Source organism: Pelophylax lessonae (assembly GCF_965119305.1).
Source record: "Pelophylax lessonae genome assembly, chromosome: 3".
Lineage (NCBI taxonomy): Eukaryota > Metazoa > Chordata > Amphibia > Anura > Ranidae > Pelophylax > Pelophylax lessonae.
In genome coordinates, this window is record NC_138770.1 from 53,010,160 (window position 1) to 53,030,579 (window position 20,420).

Sequence of the window (20,420 nt, forward strand, 5' to 3'; positions counted from 1 at the left end):
ATAGCGCAGTGTACAGGCTTGTATAATAGTAAATGCATGTACATAGCGCAGTGTACAGACTCGTATAATAGTAAATACCTGTACATAGTGCAGTGTACAGACTTGTACTGTATAATAGTAAATACCTGTACATAGTGCAGTGTACAGACTTGTATAATAGTAAATGCATGTACATAGCGCAGTGTACAGACTTGTATAATAGTAAATACCTGTACATAGTGCAGTGTACAGGCTTGTATAATAGTAAATGCATGTACATAGTGCAGTGTACAGACTTGTATAATAGTAAATACCTGTACATAGTGCAGTGTACAGACTTGTATAATAGTAAATACCTGTACATAGTGCAGTGTACAGGCTTGTATAATAGTAAATACCTGTACATAGTGCAGTGTACAGACTTGTATAATAGTAAATACCTGTACATAGTGCAGTGTACAGACTTGTATAATAGTAAATACCTGTACATAGTGCAGTGTACAGGCTTGTATAATAGTAAATACCTGTACATAGCGCAGTGTACAGACTTGTATAATAGTAAATGCATGTACATAGTGCAGTGTACAGACTTGTATAATAGTAAATACCTGTACATAGTGCAGTGTACAGACTCGTATAATAGTAAATACCTGTACATAGCGCAGTGTACAGACTTGTATAATAGTAAATGCATGTACATAGTGCAGTGTACAGACTTGTATAATAGTAAATACCTGTACATAGTGCAGTGTACAGGCTTGTATAATAGTAAATACCTGTACATAGCGCAGTGTACAGACTTGTATAATAGTAAATGCATGTACATAGCGCAGTGTACAGGCTTGTATAATAGTAAATGCATGTACATAGCGCAGTGTACAGACTCGTATAATAGTAAATACCTGTACATAGTGCAGTGTACAGACTTGTACTGTATAATAGTAAATACCTGTACATAGTGCAGTGTACAGACTTGTATAATAGTAAATGCATGTACATAGCGCAGTGTACAGACTTGTACTGTATAATAGTAAATACCTGTACATAGTGCAGTGTACAGACTTGTATAATAGTAAATACCTGTACATAGTGCAGTGTACAGACTCGTATAATAGTAAATACCTGTACATAGTGCAGTGTACAGACTCGTATAATAGTAAATACCTGTACATAGTGCAGTGTACAGGCTTGTATAATAGTAAATACCTGTACATAGTGCAGTGTACAGGCTTGTATAATAGTAAATGCATGTACATAGCGCAGTGTACAGACTCGTATAATAGTAAATACCTGTACATAGTGCAGTGTACAGACTTGTATAATAGTAAATACCTGTACATAGTGCAGTGTACAGACTTGTATAATAGTAAATACCTGTACATAGTGCAGTGTACAGGCTTGTATAATAGTAAATACCTGTACATAGCGCAGTGTACAGACTTGTATAATAGTAAATGCATGTACATAGTGCAGTGTACAGACTTGTATAATAGTAAATACCTGTACATAGTGCAGTGTACAGACTCGTATAATAGTAAATACCTGTACATAGCGCAGTGTACAGACTTGTATAATAGTAAATGCATGTACATAGTGCAGTGTACAGACTTGTATAATAGTAAATACCTGTACATAGTGCAGTGTACAGGCTTGTATAATAGTAAATACCTGTACATAGCGCAGTGTACAGACTCGTATAATAGTAAATACCTGTACATAGTGCAGTGTACAGACTTGTACTGTATAATAGTAAATACCTGTACATAGTGCAGTGTACAGACTTGTATAATAGTAAATGCATGTACATAGCGCAGTGTACAGACTCGTATAATAGTAAATACCTGTACATAGTGCAGTGTACAGACTCGTATAATAGTAAATACCTGTACATAGTGCAGTGTACAGGCTTGTATAATAGTAAATACCTGTACATAGTGCAGTGTACAGGCTTGTATAATAGTAAATGCATGTACATAGCGCAGTGTACAGACTCGTATAATAGTAAATACCTGTACATAGTGCAGTGTACAGACTTGTACTGTATAATAGTAAATGCATGTACATAGCGCAGTGTACAGACTTGTACTGTATAATAGTAAATACCTGTACATAGTGCAGTGTACAGGCTCGTATAATAGTAAATACCTGTACATAGTGCAGTGTACAGACTCGTATAATAGTAAATACCTGTACATAGTGCAGTGTACAGACTCGTATAATAGTAAATACCTGTACATAGCGCAGTGTACAGACTTGTATAATAGTAAATGCATGTACATAGTGCAGTGTACAGACTTGTATAATAGTAAATACCTGTACATAGTGCAGTGTACAGGCTTGTATAATAGTAAATACCTGTACATAGCGCAGTGTACAGACTTGTATAATAGTAAATGCATGTACATAGCGCAGTGTACAGACTCGTATAATAGTAAATACCTGTACATAGTGCAGTGTACAGACTTGTACTGTATAATAGTAAATACCTGTACATAGTGCAGTGTACAGACTTGTATAATAGTAAATGCATGTACATAGCGCAGTGTACAGACTTGTACTGTATAATAGTAAATACCTGTACATAGTGCAGTGTACAGGCTCGTATAATAGTAAATACCTGTACATAGTGCAGTGTACAGACTCGTATAATAGTAAATACCTGTACATAGTGCAGTGTACAGACTCGTATAATAGTAAATACCTGTACATAGTGCAGTGTACAGGCTTGTATAATAGTAAATACCTGTACATAGTGCAGTGTACAGGCTTGTATAATAGTAAATGCATGTACATAGCGCAGTGTACAGACTCGTATAATAGTAAATACCTGTACATAGTGCAGTGTACAGACTTGTATAATAGTAAATACCTGTACATAGTGCAGTGTACAGACTTGTATAATAGTAAATACCTGTACATAGTGCAGTGTACAGGCTTGTATAATAGTAAATACCTGTACATAGCGCAGTGTACAGACTTGTATAATAGTAAATGCATGTACATAGTGCAGTGTACAGACTTGTATAATAGTAAATACCTGTACATAGTGCAGTGTACAGACTCGTATAATAGTAAATACCTGTACATAGCGCAGTGTACAGACTTGTATAATAGTAAATGCATGTACATAGTGCAGTGTACAGACTTGTATAATAGTAAATACCTGTACATAGTGCAGTGTACAGGCTTGTATAATAGTAAATACCTGTACATAGCGCAGTGTACAGACTTGTATAATAGTAAATGCATGTACATAGCGCAGTGTACAGGCTTGTATAATAGTAAATGCATGTACATAGCGCAGTGTACAGACTCGTATAATAGTAAATACCTGTACATAGTGCAGTGTACAGACTTGTACTGTATAATAGTAAATACCTGTACATAGTGCAGTGTACAGACTTGTATAATAGTAAATGCATGTACATAGCGCAGTGTACAGACTTGTACTGTATAATAGTAAATACCTGTACATAGTGCAGTGTACAGGCTCGTATAATAGTAAATACCTGTACATAGTGCAGTGTACAGACTCGTATAATAGTAAATACCTGTACATAGTGCAGTGTACAGACTCGTATAATAGTAAATACCTGTACATAGTGCAGTGTACAGGCTTGTATAATAGTAAATACCTGTACATAGTGCAGTGTACAGGCTTGTATAATAGTAAATGCATGTACATAGCGCAGTGTACAGACTCGTATAATAGTAAATACCTGTACATAGTGCAGTGTACAGACTTGTACTGTATAATAGTAAATGCATGTACATAGCGCAGTGTACAGACTTGTACTGTATAATAGTAAATACCTGTACATAGTGCAGTGTACAGGCTCGTATAATAGTAAATACCTGTACATAGTGCAGTGTACAGACTCGTATAATAGTAAATGCCTGTACATAGTGCAGTGTACAGACTCGTATAATAGTAAATACCTGTACATAGTGCAGTGTACAGACTCGTATAATAGTAAATACCTGTACATAGTGCAGTGTACAGACTCGTATAATAGTAAATACCTGTACATAGTGCAGTGTACAGACTCGTATAATAGTAAATACCTGTACATAGTGCAGTGTACAGACTCGTATAATAGTAAATACCTGTACATAGTGCAGTGTACAGGCTTGTATAATAGTAAATACCTGTACATAGTGCAGTGTACAGACTTGTATAATAGTAAATGCATGTACATAGCGCAGTGTACAGACTTTTACTGTATAATAGTAAATACCTGTACATAGTGCAGTGTACAGACTCGTATAATAGTAAATGCCTGTACATAGTGCAGTGTACAGACTCGTATAATAGTAAATACCTGTACATAGTGCAGTGTACAGACTCGTATAATAGTAAATACCTGTACATAGTGCAGTGTACAGACTCGTATAATAGTAAATACCTGTACATAGTGCAGTGTACAGACTTGTATAATAGTAAATACCTGTACATAGTGCAGTGTACAGACTCGTATAATAGTAAATACCTGTACATAGTGCAGTGTACAGACTCGTATAATAGTAAATACCTGTACATAGTGCAGTGTACAGACTCGTATAATAGTAAATACCTGTACATAGTGCAGTGTACAGACTCGTATAATAGTAAATACCTGTACATAGTGCAGTGTACAGGCTTGTATAATAGTAAATACCTGTACATAGTGCAGTGTACAGGCTTGTATAATAGTAAATGCATGTACATAGCGCAGTGTACAGACTCGTATAATAGTAAATACCTGTACATAGTGCAGTGTACAGACTTGTATAATAGTAAATACCTGTACATAGTGCAGTGTACAGGCTTGTATAATAGTAAATACCTGTACATAGCGCAGTGTACAGACTTGTATAATAGTAAATGCATGTACATAGCGCAGTGTACAGGCTTGTATAATAGTAAATGCATGTACATAGCGCAGTGTACAGACTCGTATAATAGTAAATACCTGTACATAGTGCAGTGTACAGACTCGTATAATAGTAAATACCTGTACATAGTGCAGTGTACAGACTCGTATAATAGTAAATACCTGTACATAGTGCAGTGTACAGGCTTGTATAATAGTAAATACCTGTACATAGTGCAGTGTACAGGCTTGTATAATAGTAAATGCATGTACATAGCGCAGTGTACAGACTCGTATAATAGTAAATACCTGTACATAGTGCAGTGTACAGACTTGTATAATAGTAAATGCATGTACATAGCGCAGTGTACAGACTTTTACTGTATAATAGTAAATACCTGTACATAGTGCAGTGTACAGGCTCGTATAATAGTAAATACCTGTACATAGTGCAGTGTACAGACTCGTATAATAGTAAATACCTGTACATAGTGCAGTGTACAGACTCGTATAATAGTAAATACCTGTACATAGTGCAGTGTACAGACTCGTATAATAGTAAATGCATGTACATAGTGCAGTGTACAGACTTGTATAATAGTAAATACCTGTACATAGCGCAGTGTACAGACTTGTATAATAGTAAATGCATGTACATAGTGCAGTGTACAGACTTGTATAATAGTAAATACCTGTACATAGTGCAGTGTACAGACTTGTATAATAGTAAATACCTGTACATAGTGCAGTGTACAGACTTGTATAATAGTAAATACCTGTACATAGTGCAGTGTACAGACTCGTATAATAGTAAATGCATGTACATAGCGCAGTGTACAGACTTGTATAATAGTAAATACCTGTACATAGTGCAGTGTACAGACTTGTATAATAGTAAATACCTGTACATAGTGCAGTGTACAGGCTTGTATAATAGTAAATACCTGTACATAGTGCAGTGTACAGACTTGTATAATAGTAAATACCTGTACATAGTGCAGTGTACAGACTCGTATAATAGTAAATACCTGTACATAGCGCAGTGTACAGGCTTGTATAATAGTAAATACCTGTACATAGTGCAGTGTACAGGCTTGTATAATAGTAAATACCTGTACATAGTGCAGTGTACAGGCTTGTATAATAGTAAATACCTGTACATAGTGCAGTGTACAGGCTTGTATAATAGTAAATACCTGTACATAGTGCAGTGTACAGACTTGTATAATAGTAAATACCTGTACATAGTGCAGTGTACAGGCTTGTATAATAGTAAATGCATGTACATAGTGCAGTGTACAGGCTCGTATAATAGTAAATACCTGTACATAGTGCAGTGTACAGGCTTGTATAATAGTAAATGCATGTACATAGTGCAGTGTACAGGCTTGTATAATAGTAAATACCTGTACATAGTGCAGTGTACAGGCTTGTATAATAGTAAATACCTGTACATAGCGCAGTGTACAGACTTGTATAATAGTAAATACCTGTACATAGCGCAGTGTACAGACTTGTATAATAGTAAATACCTGTACATAGTGCAGTGTACAGACTTGTATAATAGTAAATGCATGTACATAGTGCAGTGTACAGACTCGTATAATAGTAAATACCTGTACATAGTGCAGTGTACAGACTTGTATAATAGTAAATACCTGTACATAGTGCAGTGTACAGACTTGTATAATAGTAAATACCTGTACATAGCGCAGTGTACAGACTTGTATAATAGTAAATACCTGTACATAGCGCAGTGTACAGACTTGTATAATAGTAAATACCTGTACATAGCGCAGTGTACAGACTTGTATAATAGTAAATACCTGTACATAGTGCAGTGTACAGGCTTGTATAATAGTAAATACCTGTACATAGTGCAGTGTACAGACTTGTATAATAGTAAATACCTGTACATAGTGCAGTGTACAGACTTGTATAATAGTAAATACCTGTACATAGTGCAGTGTACAGGCTTGTATAATAGTAAATGCATGTACATAGTGCAGTGTACAGGCTTGTATAATAGTAAATACCTGTACATAGTGCAGTGTACAGACTTGTATAATAGTAAATGCATGTACATAGTGCAGTGTACAGGCTTGTATAATAGTAAATACCTGTACATAGTGCAGTGTACAGGCTTGTATAATAGTAAATGCCTGTACATAGTGCAGTGTACAGACTTGTATAATAGTAAATACCTGTACATAGTGCAGTGTACAGACTTGTATAATAGTAAATACCTGTACATAGTGCAGTGTACAGACTTGTATAATAGTAAATACCTGTACATAGTGCAGTGTACAGACTTGTATAATAGTAAATACATGTGTTTAGAGCAGTGTACAGGCTTGTATAATAGTAAATGCCTGTACATAGTGCAGTGTACAGACTTGTATAATAGTAAATACCTGTACATAGTGCAGTGTACAGACTTGTATAATAGTAAATACCTGTACATAGTGCAGTGTACAGGCTTGTATAATAGTAAATACATGTGTTTAGAGCAGTGTACAGGCTTGTATACAGTAATAGTAAATGCCTGTACATAGTGCAGTGTACAGACTTGTATAATAGTAAATACCTGTACATAGTGCAGTGTACAGACTTGTATAATAGTAAATACCTGTACATAGTGCAGTGTACAGACTTGTATAATAGTAAATACCTGTACATAGAGCAGTGTACAGGCTTGTATAATAGTAAATGCCTGTACATAGTGCAGTGTACAGACTTGTATAATAGTAAATACCTGTACATAGTGCAGTGTACAGACTTGTATAATAGTAAATACCTGTACATAGTGCAGTGTACAGACTCGTATAATAGTAAATACCTGTACATAGCGCAGTGTACAGGCTTGTATAATAGTAAATACCTGTACATAGTGCAGTGTACAGGCTTGTATAATAGTAAATACCTGTACATAGTGCAGTGTACAGGCTTGTATAATAGTAAATACCTGTACATAGTGCAGTGTACAGGCTTGTATAATAGTAAATACCTGTACATAGTGCAGTGTACAGACTTGTATAATAGTAAATACCTGTACATAGTGCAGTGTACAGGCTTGTATAATAGTAAATGCATGTACATAGTGCAGTGTACAGGCTCGTATAATAGTAAATACCTGTACATAGTGCAGTGTACAGGCTTGTATAATAGTAAATGCATGTACATAGTGCAGTGTACAGGCTTGTATAATAGTAAATACCTGTACATAGTGCAGTGTACAGGCTTGTATAATAGTAAATACCTGTACATAGCGCAGTGTACAGACTTGTATAATAGTAAATGCCTGTACATAGTGCAGTGTACAGACTTGTATAATAGTAAATACCTGTACATAGCGCAGTGTACAGACTTGTATAATAGTAAATACCTGTACATAGTGCAGTGTACAGGCTTGTATAATAGTAAATACCTGTACATAGTGCAGTGTACAGACTTGTATAATAGTAAATGCATGTACATAGTGCAGTGTACAGACTCGTATAATAGTAAATACCTGTACATAGTGCAGTGTACAGACTTGTATAATAGTAAATACCTGTACATAGTGCAGTGTACAGACTTGTATAATAGTAAATACCTGTACATAGCGCAGTGTACAGACTTGTATAATAGTAAATACCTGTACATAGCGCAGTGTACAGACTTGTATAATAGTAAATACCTGTACATAGCGCAGTGTACAGACTTGTATAATAGTAAATACCTGTACATAGTGCAGTGTACAGGCTTGTATAATAGTAAATACCTGTACATAGTGCAGTGTACAGACTTGTATAATAGTAAATACCTGTACATAGTGCAGTGTACAGACTTGTATAATAGTAAATACCTGTACATAGTGCAGTGTACAGGCTTGTATAATAGTAAATGCATGTACATAGTGCAGTGTACAGGCTTGTATAATAGTAAATACCTGTACATAGTGCAGTGTACAGACTTGTATAATAGTAAATGCATGTACATAGTGCAGTGTACAGGCTTGTATAATAGTAAATACCTGTACATAGTGCAGTGTACAGGCTTGTATAATAGTAAATGCCTGTACATAGTGCAGTGTACAGACTTGTATAATAGTAAATACCTGTACATAGTGCAGTGTACAGACTTGTATAATAGTAAATACCTGTACATAGTGCAGTGTACAGACTTGTATAATAGTAAATACCTGTACATAGTGCAGTGTACAGACTTGTATAATAGTAAATACATGTGTTTAGAGCAGTGTACAGGCTTGTATAATAGTAAATGCCTGTACATAGTGCAGTGTACAGACTTGTATAATAGTAAATACCTGTACATAGTGCAGTGTACAGACTTGTATAATAGTAAATACCTGTACATAGTGCAGTGTACAGGCTTGTATAATAGTAAATACATGTGTTTAGAGCAGTGTACAGGCTTGTATAATAGTAAATGCCTGTACATAGTGCAGTGTACAGACTTGTATAATAGTAAATACCTGTACATAGTGCAGTGTACAGACTTGTATAATAGTAAATACCTGTACATAGTGCAGTGTACAGACTTGTATAATAGTAAATACCTGTACATAGTGCAGTGTACAGACTTGTATAATAGTAAATACCTGTACATAGTGCAGTGTACAGACTTGTATAATAGTAAATACCTGTACATAGTGCAGTGTACAGGCTTGTATAATAGTAAATACCTGTACATAGTGCAGTGTACAGACTTGTATAATAGTAAATACCTGTACATAGTGCAGTGTACAGACTTGTATAATAGTAAATACCTGTACATAGTGCAGTGTACAGACTTGTATAATAGTAAATACCTGTACATAGTGCAGTGTACAGACTTGTATAATAGTAAATACCTGTACATAGTGCAGTGTACAGACTTGTATAATAGTAAATACCTGTACATAGTGCAGTGTACAGACTTGTATAATAGTAAATACCTGTACATAGTGCAGTGTACAGACTTGTATAATAGTAAATACCTGTACATAGAGCAGTGTACAGGCTTGTATAATAGTAAATGCCTGTACATAGTGCAGTGTACAGACTTGTATAATAGTAAATACCTGTACATAGTGCAGTGTACAGACTTGTATAATAGTAAATACCTGTACATAGTGCAGTGTACAGACTTGTATAATAGTAAATACATGTGTTTAGAGCAGTGTACAGGCTCGTGTACTGCACACACCTCTGATCTCCCCATACTACTCTGTAATTGCATTCTTGTTTGCAGTGCTGGACTGAAGGATAGACAGAAGATGTAGCTGCCTTGGGCACTTCAGTAGGAAAGTGTGGGGGGTGGGGGGTATGGGAGCGGGATCTGCAACCTAATCCTGTCTTGGTGCTAAAGGATCTTGTCCCAGAGTGTTAAACTAGACATGGGTCCAGCCCTAAGATAATTTTAGTGAGTACAGTAATCCCCCGCTCCATCGCGGTTCAGTTTTTGCGGTCCCGGTAATTTGCGTTTTTTTTTGTAATGTTATTTTACTATATAAATCATTAAAAATGAAATATTTTTGTGTTTTCCATAGCTCTTGCTCTGTCTCTTAGTATCTTTTATGTGTTTAAATGAGTTTCTATTGTTTTAAAAGTGTGTTTAACCTCCTGCCGTCCGCGCTACAGCCTATATACGGCTGCAGCGGGGACTCGAATTTTCGGGAGGCCGTTTTTAAACGGCCTCCCAGTGACACGCCCCCCGCGCGCTCCCGCGAGCGCGCATCGGGGGGAATCTGTGTCGGCCGTGTCCCTTGGACACAGCCGATCACAGATCGTGGTGAATGGCCAATCACAGCGGCCATTCACCACGTGATCAAGCCGTCCAATGAGAGATGATCTCATATGTAAACATATGAGATCATCTCTCATCGCCGGCGCTCCTTCCTCACACAGAGCCTGCGTGTGAGGAAGGAGGGAGAGCTGTACAGCCGCTGGGGACACAGAAAAAAGTAATCAGGGCACCGATCACCAGTGCCCTGATTACCAGAGGTACACCAAACACACCTTCAATGCCCACAGTGCCCACCATCAGTGCCCCCCATCAGTGCACACAATCAGTGCCCATAGTGCTTCCAGTCAGTGCCTGCTCACCTAGGCACTGATGAGCACTGACTGGCAGCACTATGGGCACTGAGTGTGGGCACTGATGGTGCTGCTCATCAGTGCCGCTCATCAGTGCCACCCGCCAGTGCCCATCAGTGCTGCCCGCCAGTGCCCATCAGTGCCGCCCGCCAGTGCCCATCAGTGCCGCCCGCCAGTGCTCATCAGTGCCGCCCGCCAGTGCCCATCAGTGCTGCCCGTCAGTGCCACCTCTCAGTGCCCATCAGTGCCACCTCTCAGTGCCCAGCAGTGCCACCTCTCAGTGCCCAGCAGTGCCGCATATCAGTGCTCATCAGTGCCGCCTATTAGTGCTCATCAGTGCGGCATATTAGTACCTCCTCATCAGTGCCACCTCATCAGCGCCCATAAGTGCCACCTCAGCAGTGCCCATAAGTACCACCTCATCAGTGCCCATCAGTGCAGCCTATCAGTGCCCATCAGTGCCGCCTCATCAGCGCACATCAGTGAAGGAGAAAAATGTATTTATTTTCAAAATTTACTCGCAAAAAATAAGAAAAACTTTTTTTTTTTTCAAAATTTTCTGTCTTTTTTCTTTTTTTTTTATAAAAAATAAAAAACCCAGAGATGATTAAATGCCACCAAAAGAAAGCTCTATTTGTGTGAAAAAAAATGATAAAAATTTTATATGGGTACAGTGTAGCATGACCGCGCAATTGTCATTCAAAGCGTGCGAGCACTGAAAGCTAAAAATTGGTCTGGATGGGAAGGGTGTTTAAGTGCACAGAAGGCAAGTAGTTAAAGACCTTAAAATGCTTTTACACGTACAGTGACAGTAAAATAAACACGCCTACAATGCATTTTAATAGGGTTTTTCTATTTCGCGGAATTTCACTTTTCGTGGCTGGGTCCGGAACGTAACCCCCGCAATGGAGGGGGGTTTACTGTACATATTTTTGATTATATCTTAAAGGAAGACAGGCTTCCCTGGTAGTGGCAGTGGTAAACAATATATAAGTCGGGAACAGTGAGAGCAGGTTAGCCCTGCACATTTATTTAGCAAGGCAGCAAACAAATACAGTTTCAGGGCTGCAAATCCATAACATAAAACAAAACATCTGACACCAACAATTGGGCCCTGTTCCTGCCACTGACGTCAATGATGGGGCCCTGTTCCTGCCACTGACGTCAATGATGGGGCCCTGTTCCTGCCACTGATAACAACGATGGGGCCCCATTCCTCCCCCTCCGTTGACCGCCAACGATGGGGCCCCATTCCTCCCCCTCCGTTGACCGCCAACGATGGGGCCCCATTCCTCCCCCTCCGTTGACCGCCAACGATGGGGCCCCATTCCTCCCCCTCCGTTGACCGCCAACGATGGGGCCCCATTCCTCCCCCTCCGTTGACCGCCAACGATGGGGCCCCATTCCTCCCCCTCCGTTGACTGCCAACGATGGGGCCCCATTCCTCCCCCTCCGTTGACCGCCAACGATGGGGCCCCATTTCTCCCCCTCTGTTGACCGCCAACGAAGGGGCCCCATTTCCCCCCCCCCGTTGACCGCCAACGGTGGGGCCCCATTCCTCCGCCCCCTGCCGTTGACCACAACGATGGGGCCTTATTCCTCCCTCCATTGACCACCGACGACGGGGCCCTATTCCTCCCGCTATTGACCGCCAAGGACGGGGCCCTATTCCTCCTCCCATTGACCGCCAAGGACAGAGCCCTATTCCTCCTCCTGTGGACTGCCAAGGATGGAGCCCTATTCCTCCCCTCGTGGACCCCCCAACAATGAGGCCCTATTCCTCCCCCCGTGGACCTCCCAATGATGAGGCCCTATTCCTCCCCCCGTAGACCCCCAAAAGAATGGGCCCTATTCCCCACCCACCCCCCCCCCCCCCCGTAGACCCCCCAACGATGGGGCCCTAGTCCCCCTCCCATAGACAACCAATGATAATTAATTGTTTTTACTCCTACTGACTATCAAGCCTAAGACCTTGTTTATGCCCACTGATGCTGAGGCATTTTCTACTTCCCCTGGCTACAGCCTTTCCCTCCAAACCCCCCCCCCCCCTGCAACCCCCCTAAAGTCTGAAAAACAGTAAACTGGCCCTTTTGTTGAGGAGACCCCTTGTATAGATCACTGTCCTGAAATGAGGAATGAGCTTCTTATTTTTCGGATATAAGATGGAATGAGACCGGTGAATACCTTCTGTAAAAAGGCTTTACTGTGCTTTTCACCAGTTCAGTTTGAGGGCTTTTTGATTTATTTGATTCCTTCTCACCTTAACCTGTTGATTATGCGGTCTCATTGGGCCCTACTCTATAGAAGACATGGTTTTTATTCACTGCACTGATGACAAAAAATCCTGAAACAGCTGTATTCAATCTGGAATGAATGGTTCTATAATATTAGACTATATTTGCCTTATACAGCAGCGGATCTATCTGGATATATGTTTGACTGATGGGGCATAAAGCAATAGATCTGCACACCTTCCTGAAATGAGGAATAATCCTTTTATTGTTGGGTAATGTGATGTTCTAAGATGGCTTTACTATGCCACGCATTGATTCAATTGGAGGGCTTTTTGATTCTTTTAGTTACTTCTCATTGTACCCTCTATGGTTCTACGGTCTTACAGTATTTTTGATAAATTGTTTGGTGAGAATATTTCAGCTTGTCCTGGTGTTCCACTTTAAATGACAGACAAATCTGAATAAGGATACTCCATGACTTATTGCAAGAGGTGATGGGACCGCTGTTTTCACTCATTAATCTCTGAGACTCTTAACCCCGTGTGACTGGATGATCAAGTCCTGTCCAAGTGTAATGGCACACTGAGGACAATTCTGAGAACATTTCCCGAGTTCCCGTAAGAAGGTCAGGTCAGGACCCGACCTATACCCATAGACACGCATTACTTTTTAATCAGATGCTCGTTCTGTGTATTAGTGACCCTTCGTGGTCGAATATCATTACCATTTGTTAAAAATTGCTCCTATCTATTTGTCAGGGTAACTTTGAATTATCCTTGTCTTATTGTGACCAGGGTTAAGTAATTAGAGGATTAAGAATATTTTTATGCGAACATTCATATTCCATCCTATAAATCAGTGTTTTAGCTTATGCTTATTTTTTTTTTTTTTTAATATGCATGGCCTTTGCATAAAAGTTCCAGAAAGATCACACTGCATTCTGTGTTCAATTCGTTTACACAAGGCAACAGATTATCCCTGCTAAAAGTAGGACCCATCAATAGAGCACAAAATGGCTGAACTGGTATTCATCGAAAATAATCCTGTGGACAAGTTATGCCGCATAGGAGAGGAAAAAAAAAACATTGATAAATATTTCTGTCCCAAGTGAATGAGCTTCTCCAACCCAATATGCAGGAGGGCCACCATATTCCCTCTGAAAAGAAGAAAACAAAGCGCCTTTAAGTGCAGCATTTATTTAAAGCATAAGACACAAGTAAGTAACAACTCACTAGATGAAGATATATGAAGGCTTGTAAACTCCGGTGATGTGTCAGGAGATGGAAACAGTCACAGGGGTCCTGGAGAGTGGAACACTTGATCCTGATCGGATAGACGGGTGGACGCTGTGCTGGGGATCCTCCGTCTTCCGGGTTCCCGGATAGAGATGAATGCCAAGGACCACGCTGGAACGCAGGGCATGCTGCCCGACTTCACCGGAGTCTGTGGATGACACTACGCTTTTCAGAGTTCGCGCACCATATTCCCTCTGACCATTAACCTGTACAAAATTAATATTACACCTTTCCATCCACTCCAGAAGGGAAGCTGTATTGTCCTTATTCAGAGACATAATCCAAGCCTCAAGCGTTCATCACGTGGTTGTCCAGCGTTGGAGAATGATCTGCTCTCTCCATGGGCCATAATCAGTGAGTAGGACGCCTTCCCCTAGTCTTCTCCAAAAGCCCCTGTCCTGGTTGGGTCTGTCACAAGTGGGCCTCCCTCTTTTGCATATACTGTATACATATGTATATCATATATATAAGTCTGTGGACACCTGACTGTCACACCTATATGAGCTTGTTGGACATCTCATTCCAAAACCATGGACATTTGTTGCTTTAACATCCTCCTCTCTTCTGGGAAGGCTTTCAGCATTTTGGGTGTGTTTGTGGCAATTTGTGCTTAGTTGTAAAGGCAGGTGGGATAAGTTCCAGTTTATCCCAAAGGCAGGTGGGATAAGTTCCAGTTTAGCCCAAAGGCAGGTGAGAAGTTCCAGTTTAGCCCAAAGGCAGGTGGGATAAGTTCCAGTTTAGCCCAAAGGCAGGTGGGATAAGTTCCAGTTTATCCCAAAGGCAGGTGGGATAAGTTCCAGTTTATCCCAAAGGCAGATGAGAAGTTCCAGTTTATCCCAAAGGCAGGTGAGATAGTTCCAGTTTATCCCAAAGTACTTAATGGGATTGAGCTCTGTACAGGCCACTCAAGTTCCTCTACACCAAACTGGTCTTTATGGAGCTGGCTTTGTACACGGGGCCAAGGTCATTCTGGAACAGAAAAGGGCCTTTACCAAACTGTTACCACAAGGTTGGATAAGCACAATTGTCTACAGTGTCTTCATTTTTTTTTTAATCAAACTGGTTCTTTATTGAAAAAAAAAAAAAAAGAGACCCCTGGATCTCGAATGTTGCCCCTTCCAGATTTCAGACCATTCTTCTCTCCCTTTAATGCCCCCTGGACGCTCGCCCTGCAGGACCCGTTCTCCCTTCCTTTTCCCCATCCTCTCTTTAGTCTTCTTCTATTGTCGTCTCTTTCTTTGTTTGTCTCCTTTTCTCATTCTTTCTTTCCTCTCTTTTTCCTTTGTCTCTTTGTGTTGCTTTCTCCTCTGGCTCGGTACTTTAAGGCCATGCCTACATTTGCTCAATGGATCCTTCTAGGATTTCTTCTCCTGTTGTTTTTATTGCTCTATATGCCACTAGGGGGGACTTTTGGTCCCTAACAACTTTATGCTGATAAACTTTTATTTAGTCTACAATGTTCTAAGTTTGGCTTATGCCCTATGCTTGTATCCTGTTTTGCTGCTACCTGTTTCATACGTTCCATTTTTTCGTATTGTACGCACATACCTTACCTTGATGTATGTTTATGCCTTTTATAAAATAAAAACTTTTGTACAAGAAAAAAAAAAAAAAGAAACGAGTAACAGGGTAACATAGGATCAAGCAAATCCGTAAGCATTTGTGAGAATACAACATGTCATATGGGTTACTGAGAGGTAAAAAAGTAGACTGGATAAACGCCATGGGCATGAGACATAGGTATGGCACAGCATTTCAATAAAAGCAATGGCCAGTAGCAAATATATGGTAGACAATATAGTGGCTTAGTGAGCGGGGGAGTGGTCACGGATTCAAGAACAGGTCTCCGAGGCTTGCACCGATCTGTCCCAGATCTTGTTAAATTTTGTGGGACATCCACGATGGGCATATATTCGTTTTTTGTAGGGTAGAGTGTCGTTAACCTCCCTGAGCCAGTCGTGGAAAGTGGGGGGGTCTGTCACGCATCCATTGTCTCGCTATCACTTTCCTAGCCAAGAATAAAGTTTTGTGTAGAAATATGGTAGAAATATGGTAGTGAATTTATTCACACTAGTATCGGGGAAGATAAACATGGTTTGGGGAACAACGAAAGGGGTGAGCCCATAGTGTCACGCAGGAATTTAACGACTTGCGCCTAGAAGCCCTGAAGCTCCGGGCAGCTCCAAATTAAGTGATTGAAAGTCCCTTGGTCTAGTCTCCACATAGGGCAGGTGTCGGAGGTGCCTTGTCGGTATTTGGCTGTCAAAAGGGGAGTGAGGTAAGCACGGTGAAGGATATACATTTGTGTAAGGCGGTCAGATAGTTTGGGGGAGACAAATTTACAGTGTCTTCATTTGCTGTTGTATTAACTGTACTCTTGACTGGAAACACCCAAATACACACACAATATATATTTATTCACTGGAAACACCCAAACTCGTATACATTACTTTTTTTTTTACTTTTTTATTTCAGGTTAAAGTGCTTCAAGCCACGGGTTTGCCGCAGCACCTCTCCAACTTTGTGTTCTGCCACTATACATTCTACGACCAGCCAGAGCCAATCAATGTGGCCCCTGAGGTGGACCCAAGTACATCCTCCCCTGTCAACAAGGAACCCCAATGTATGGTTGTCTTCGATCACTGCAAGGTGTGAACAGGAACTGCTCAGCTGGTATTGCCCATCCATGTGTTCACATTAAAGTGGTTCTAAAGCCTTAAGTTTTTGTTTTTTTACCTTTTTAATGCATTCTATGCAGTGAGCTAAAAACCTTCTTTGCTCTCAATCCAGTGTTGTGCACGAGAGCAGCAGCCTTTAATAAAAGGACACTTACCTGTCCAAGGATCCAACACTGTCCTCACTTGGGCCAGTTCTTCACCGGTCTTCAGGTCCCCGGTGATGCGATGTTTATATTAGAGAAACCGGCTGTGACTCCTTGTGGCTTCCCACTTCCCATGTGTGAGCTGCTCTGTACTTTGTGACTGGTCCCATAGCCTTCTGGGACCTGTGACATGTCCCAAAAGGTTACAGGAAAAGAGAGGGGGGCCACACTTTGATTTGAGCGAAAGTGGGAGCATGAACCTATCAAAACTAGGTACCCACTCCCCCACAAAAAAAATGATATGCCAAATGTGCTGCTGGGTGGGGGAGGGGGGGTTAGGGGGGCATAAGGGTAAAATTCAGCTTTTAAGATCCTGTGAACCTACCGCATACATCCATACTTCCATCTGTTCTGCCAAATCAATTTCCCTTCTTCCCACATCAGCCCCCCCACCCCTGACCCCAATTCCTCATTGCCTTGCCCCATATACAATTTAAATTTACATAGGGCCTGATGACACCTCGGCCAGTCTGCTCCTTGCACCAGAGCACATCTGATTGGCTCCTTGTGTTGCTTCTCTTTCCCTGCTATACAGGGCTGCAGAGGACTGATACCAGGTAAAATTGGAGGTACTTTCACTGCTTTCAATTAAAAAAAAAAAAAGTGTAATGATGTATTTATGAATACAGAGCTGCATTCATTTGTGTCTTTAATATCTGCCTGGGGTTTGTCACATTTTTAATTTTAACTGGAGTTTTATTTAATTTCATAGAAAAAGAAAAGATAAACTTTCATATTATGCATGAATTGGATTGCCTAATGTCTGATTAGAAAAATCAATTTAATGCAGGTATTCAGCAACCCTCCTATCTCGCACCATCAATGGTTGCGCTGTGCAGCCCAATGTAGCTGCTCACAGGCATTTCCTAGTACCTTTGTTGGTGTTCAGTAAAAAATTCCTGCCCCGCCCTGCTCAGCCTGTCCCTGCCCTGCCCTTCTCAGCCCGCCCCTGCCCTGCCCTGCTCAGCCCGCCCCTGCTCAGCCTGTCCCTGCCCCGCCCTGCTCAGCCTGCCCGTGCCCTGCTCAGCCCGTCCCTGCCCCGCCCCGTCCTGCTCAGCCCATCCCTGCCCCGCCCTTCCTTACTCATCCTGTCCCCGCCCTGCTTAGCCTGTCCCTGCCCCCGCCCTGCCCTGCTTAGCCTGTCCCTGGCCCTGCTTAGCCCATCCCTGCCCCCGCCTGGCCCTGCTCAGCCTGCCCCCGCCCCCCTGCTCAGCCCGTCCCCGCCCCTCTCAGCCAACCCCTGCCCCCGCCTCGCCCTGCTCAGCCCATCCCCTCTGCTCGGTAATGAGGCTACCTCTGTCTGACTTGCTGCAGCTTCTGATGCACATTGTCAGAAGCTCACAGTGTGCAGTGAAATCAGAGTATGCCATTTTAGAACAGGAGAGGATCTTGTACAACTGTGCAAGTCGGAAGGAAAGGCTGGAGGTCAGCTTTAAAGTTTTATGTGAATATAGGACTTTTTTTTTTTTTTATGGTGTAGGGATTGGTTGTAAGTTTTGTTGTCCCACTGGAAAGATCCTCCTTAACTTCCTGCCCTGGAGACACAGTAAAATGTTAGGAAATCTCTCTTAAAGTGAAAATAAAACATGTTGGCTTTGTATACACTTTGTTAGCTCACCCGGTTTCTGTTTTTTTTTTTCCATTTAGGAGTTTTCTGTTAACATCACAGAAGATTTCTTGGATTATCTGACTGAAGGGGCATTGGCGATTGAGGTTTATGGACACAAGCAAAACGACCCCCGCAAGAATCCTGCCCTCTGGGATCTGGGGATAATACAGGCCAAAACACGCAGCCTGAGGGACAGGTGGGCTTTGCTGTGCTCTCTGCTCATTTCTGTCTAATGTAACATTGATCCAGGAAAAGCAGAGCCAAAAATGATACAATCGTCTCAGTAGAATTATGGGACTCCAGAATTATGACACTCCAAATCCGGTGAGACTAGCAGTTAGAGGCAGCAGTGCCTTAGGTCAGAGTTCTCTAAACTGTCTAAACAAAGAGCCAATTTACTATCCTTCAGAATTAAGGGGGGGCTGGACTATGGCCTTTGGGAGTAGAAAAGGTCCCAATGTTGGTGGTAATAAATAACCCATCTTTGGTGTCAGTGGAAGCAATAGCTCCCCATTGGTGTCAGTGGTTGAAAGTGTGCCCCATCAACGGTTGCAGTGGGAGGAATTGTGCCCCTTCAACGGTGGCAGAGGGAGGAACAGTGCCCCATCACTGGTGTCATTAGGAGAAATTGTGCCCCATCATTGTTGTCTTTGGGAGAAATTATGCCCGATCATTGGTGTCATTGGGAGAAATTATGCCCGATCATTGGTGTCATTGGGAGGAATTGTGCCCAATCATTGGTGTCATTGGGAGGAATTGTGCTCCATCATTGGTGTCATTGGGAGCAATTGTGCCCCATTATTGGTGTCATTGAGAGGAATTGTGCCCCATTTTTGTGTAATTGGGAGACGTTGTGCCCCATTTTTGGTGTCAGTAGGGGGAATAGTGCCCCATCATTGGTGTCAGTGGGAGGCATACTGTCCCAACATTGGTGTCAGTGGGAGGAATTGTACCCCATCAATGGTGTCAGTGAAAGGAATTGCGCCCCGTCATTGGTGTCATTGGGAGGAATTGTGCCCCATTTTTGTGTAATTGGGAGGAATTGTGCCCCATTTTTGGTGTCAGTAGGGGGAGTTGTGCCCCATCATTGGTGTCAGCCGGAGGCATACTGTCCCAACATTGGTGTCAGTGGGAGGAACTGTGCCCCATCATTGGTGTCAGTGGGAGGAATTGTACCCCATCAATGGTGTGAGTGAAAGGAATTACCTCCATCATTGATGTCATTGAGAGAAATTGTGCCCCATTTTTGTGTAATTGGGAGGAGTTGTGCCCCATTTTTGTGTGATTGGGAGGAATTGTGACCCATTTTTGGTGTCAGTAGGGGGAATTGTGCCCCATTATTGGTGTCATTGAGAGGAATCGTGCCCCATTTTTGTGTAATTGGGAGACGTTGTGCCCCATTTTTGGTGTCAGTAGGGGGAATAGTGCCCCATCATTGGTGTCAGTGGGAGGCATACTGTCCCAACATTGGTGTCAGTGGGAGGAACTG

The 20,420-nt window shown here is 41.3% G+C and overlaps 1 protein-coding gene across 3 annotated transcripts in view; it reads left to right on the forward strand.

The window, feature by feature from the left end:
- The window catches only part of KIF13B (kinesin family member 13B), a 518,118-nt gene that overhangs the window by 304,729 nt on the left and 192,969 nt on the right, over nucleotides 1-20,420 (forward strand). For all 3 annotated transcript variants that reach the window (XM_082248971.1, XM_082248973.1, XM_082248972.1), the window contains 2 exons: nucleotides 16,917-17,090; nucleotides 18,970-19,127. In XM_082248971.1, coding sequence (XP_082105097.1) covers nucleotides 16,917-17,090; nucleotides 18,970-19,127 — 332 coding nt within the window. The remainder of the gene's footprint in view (nucleotides 1-16,916; nucleotides 17,091-18,969; nucleotides 19,128-20,420) is intronic.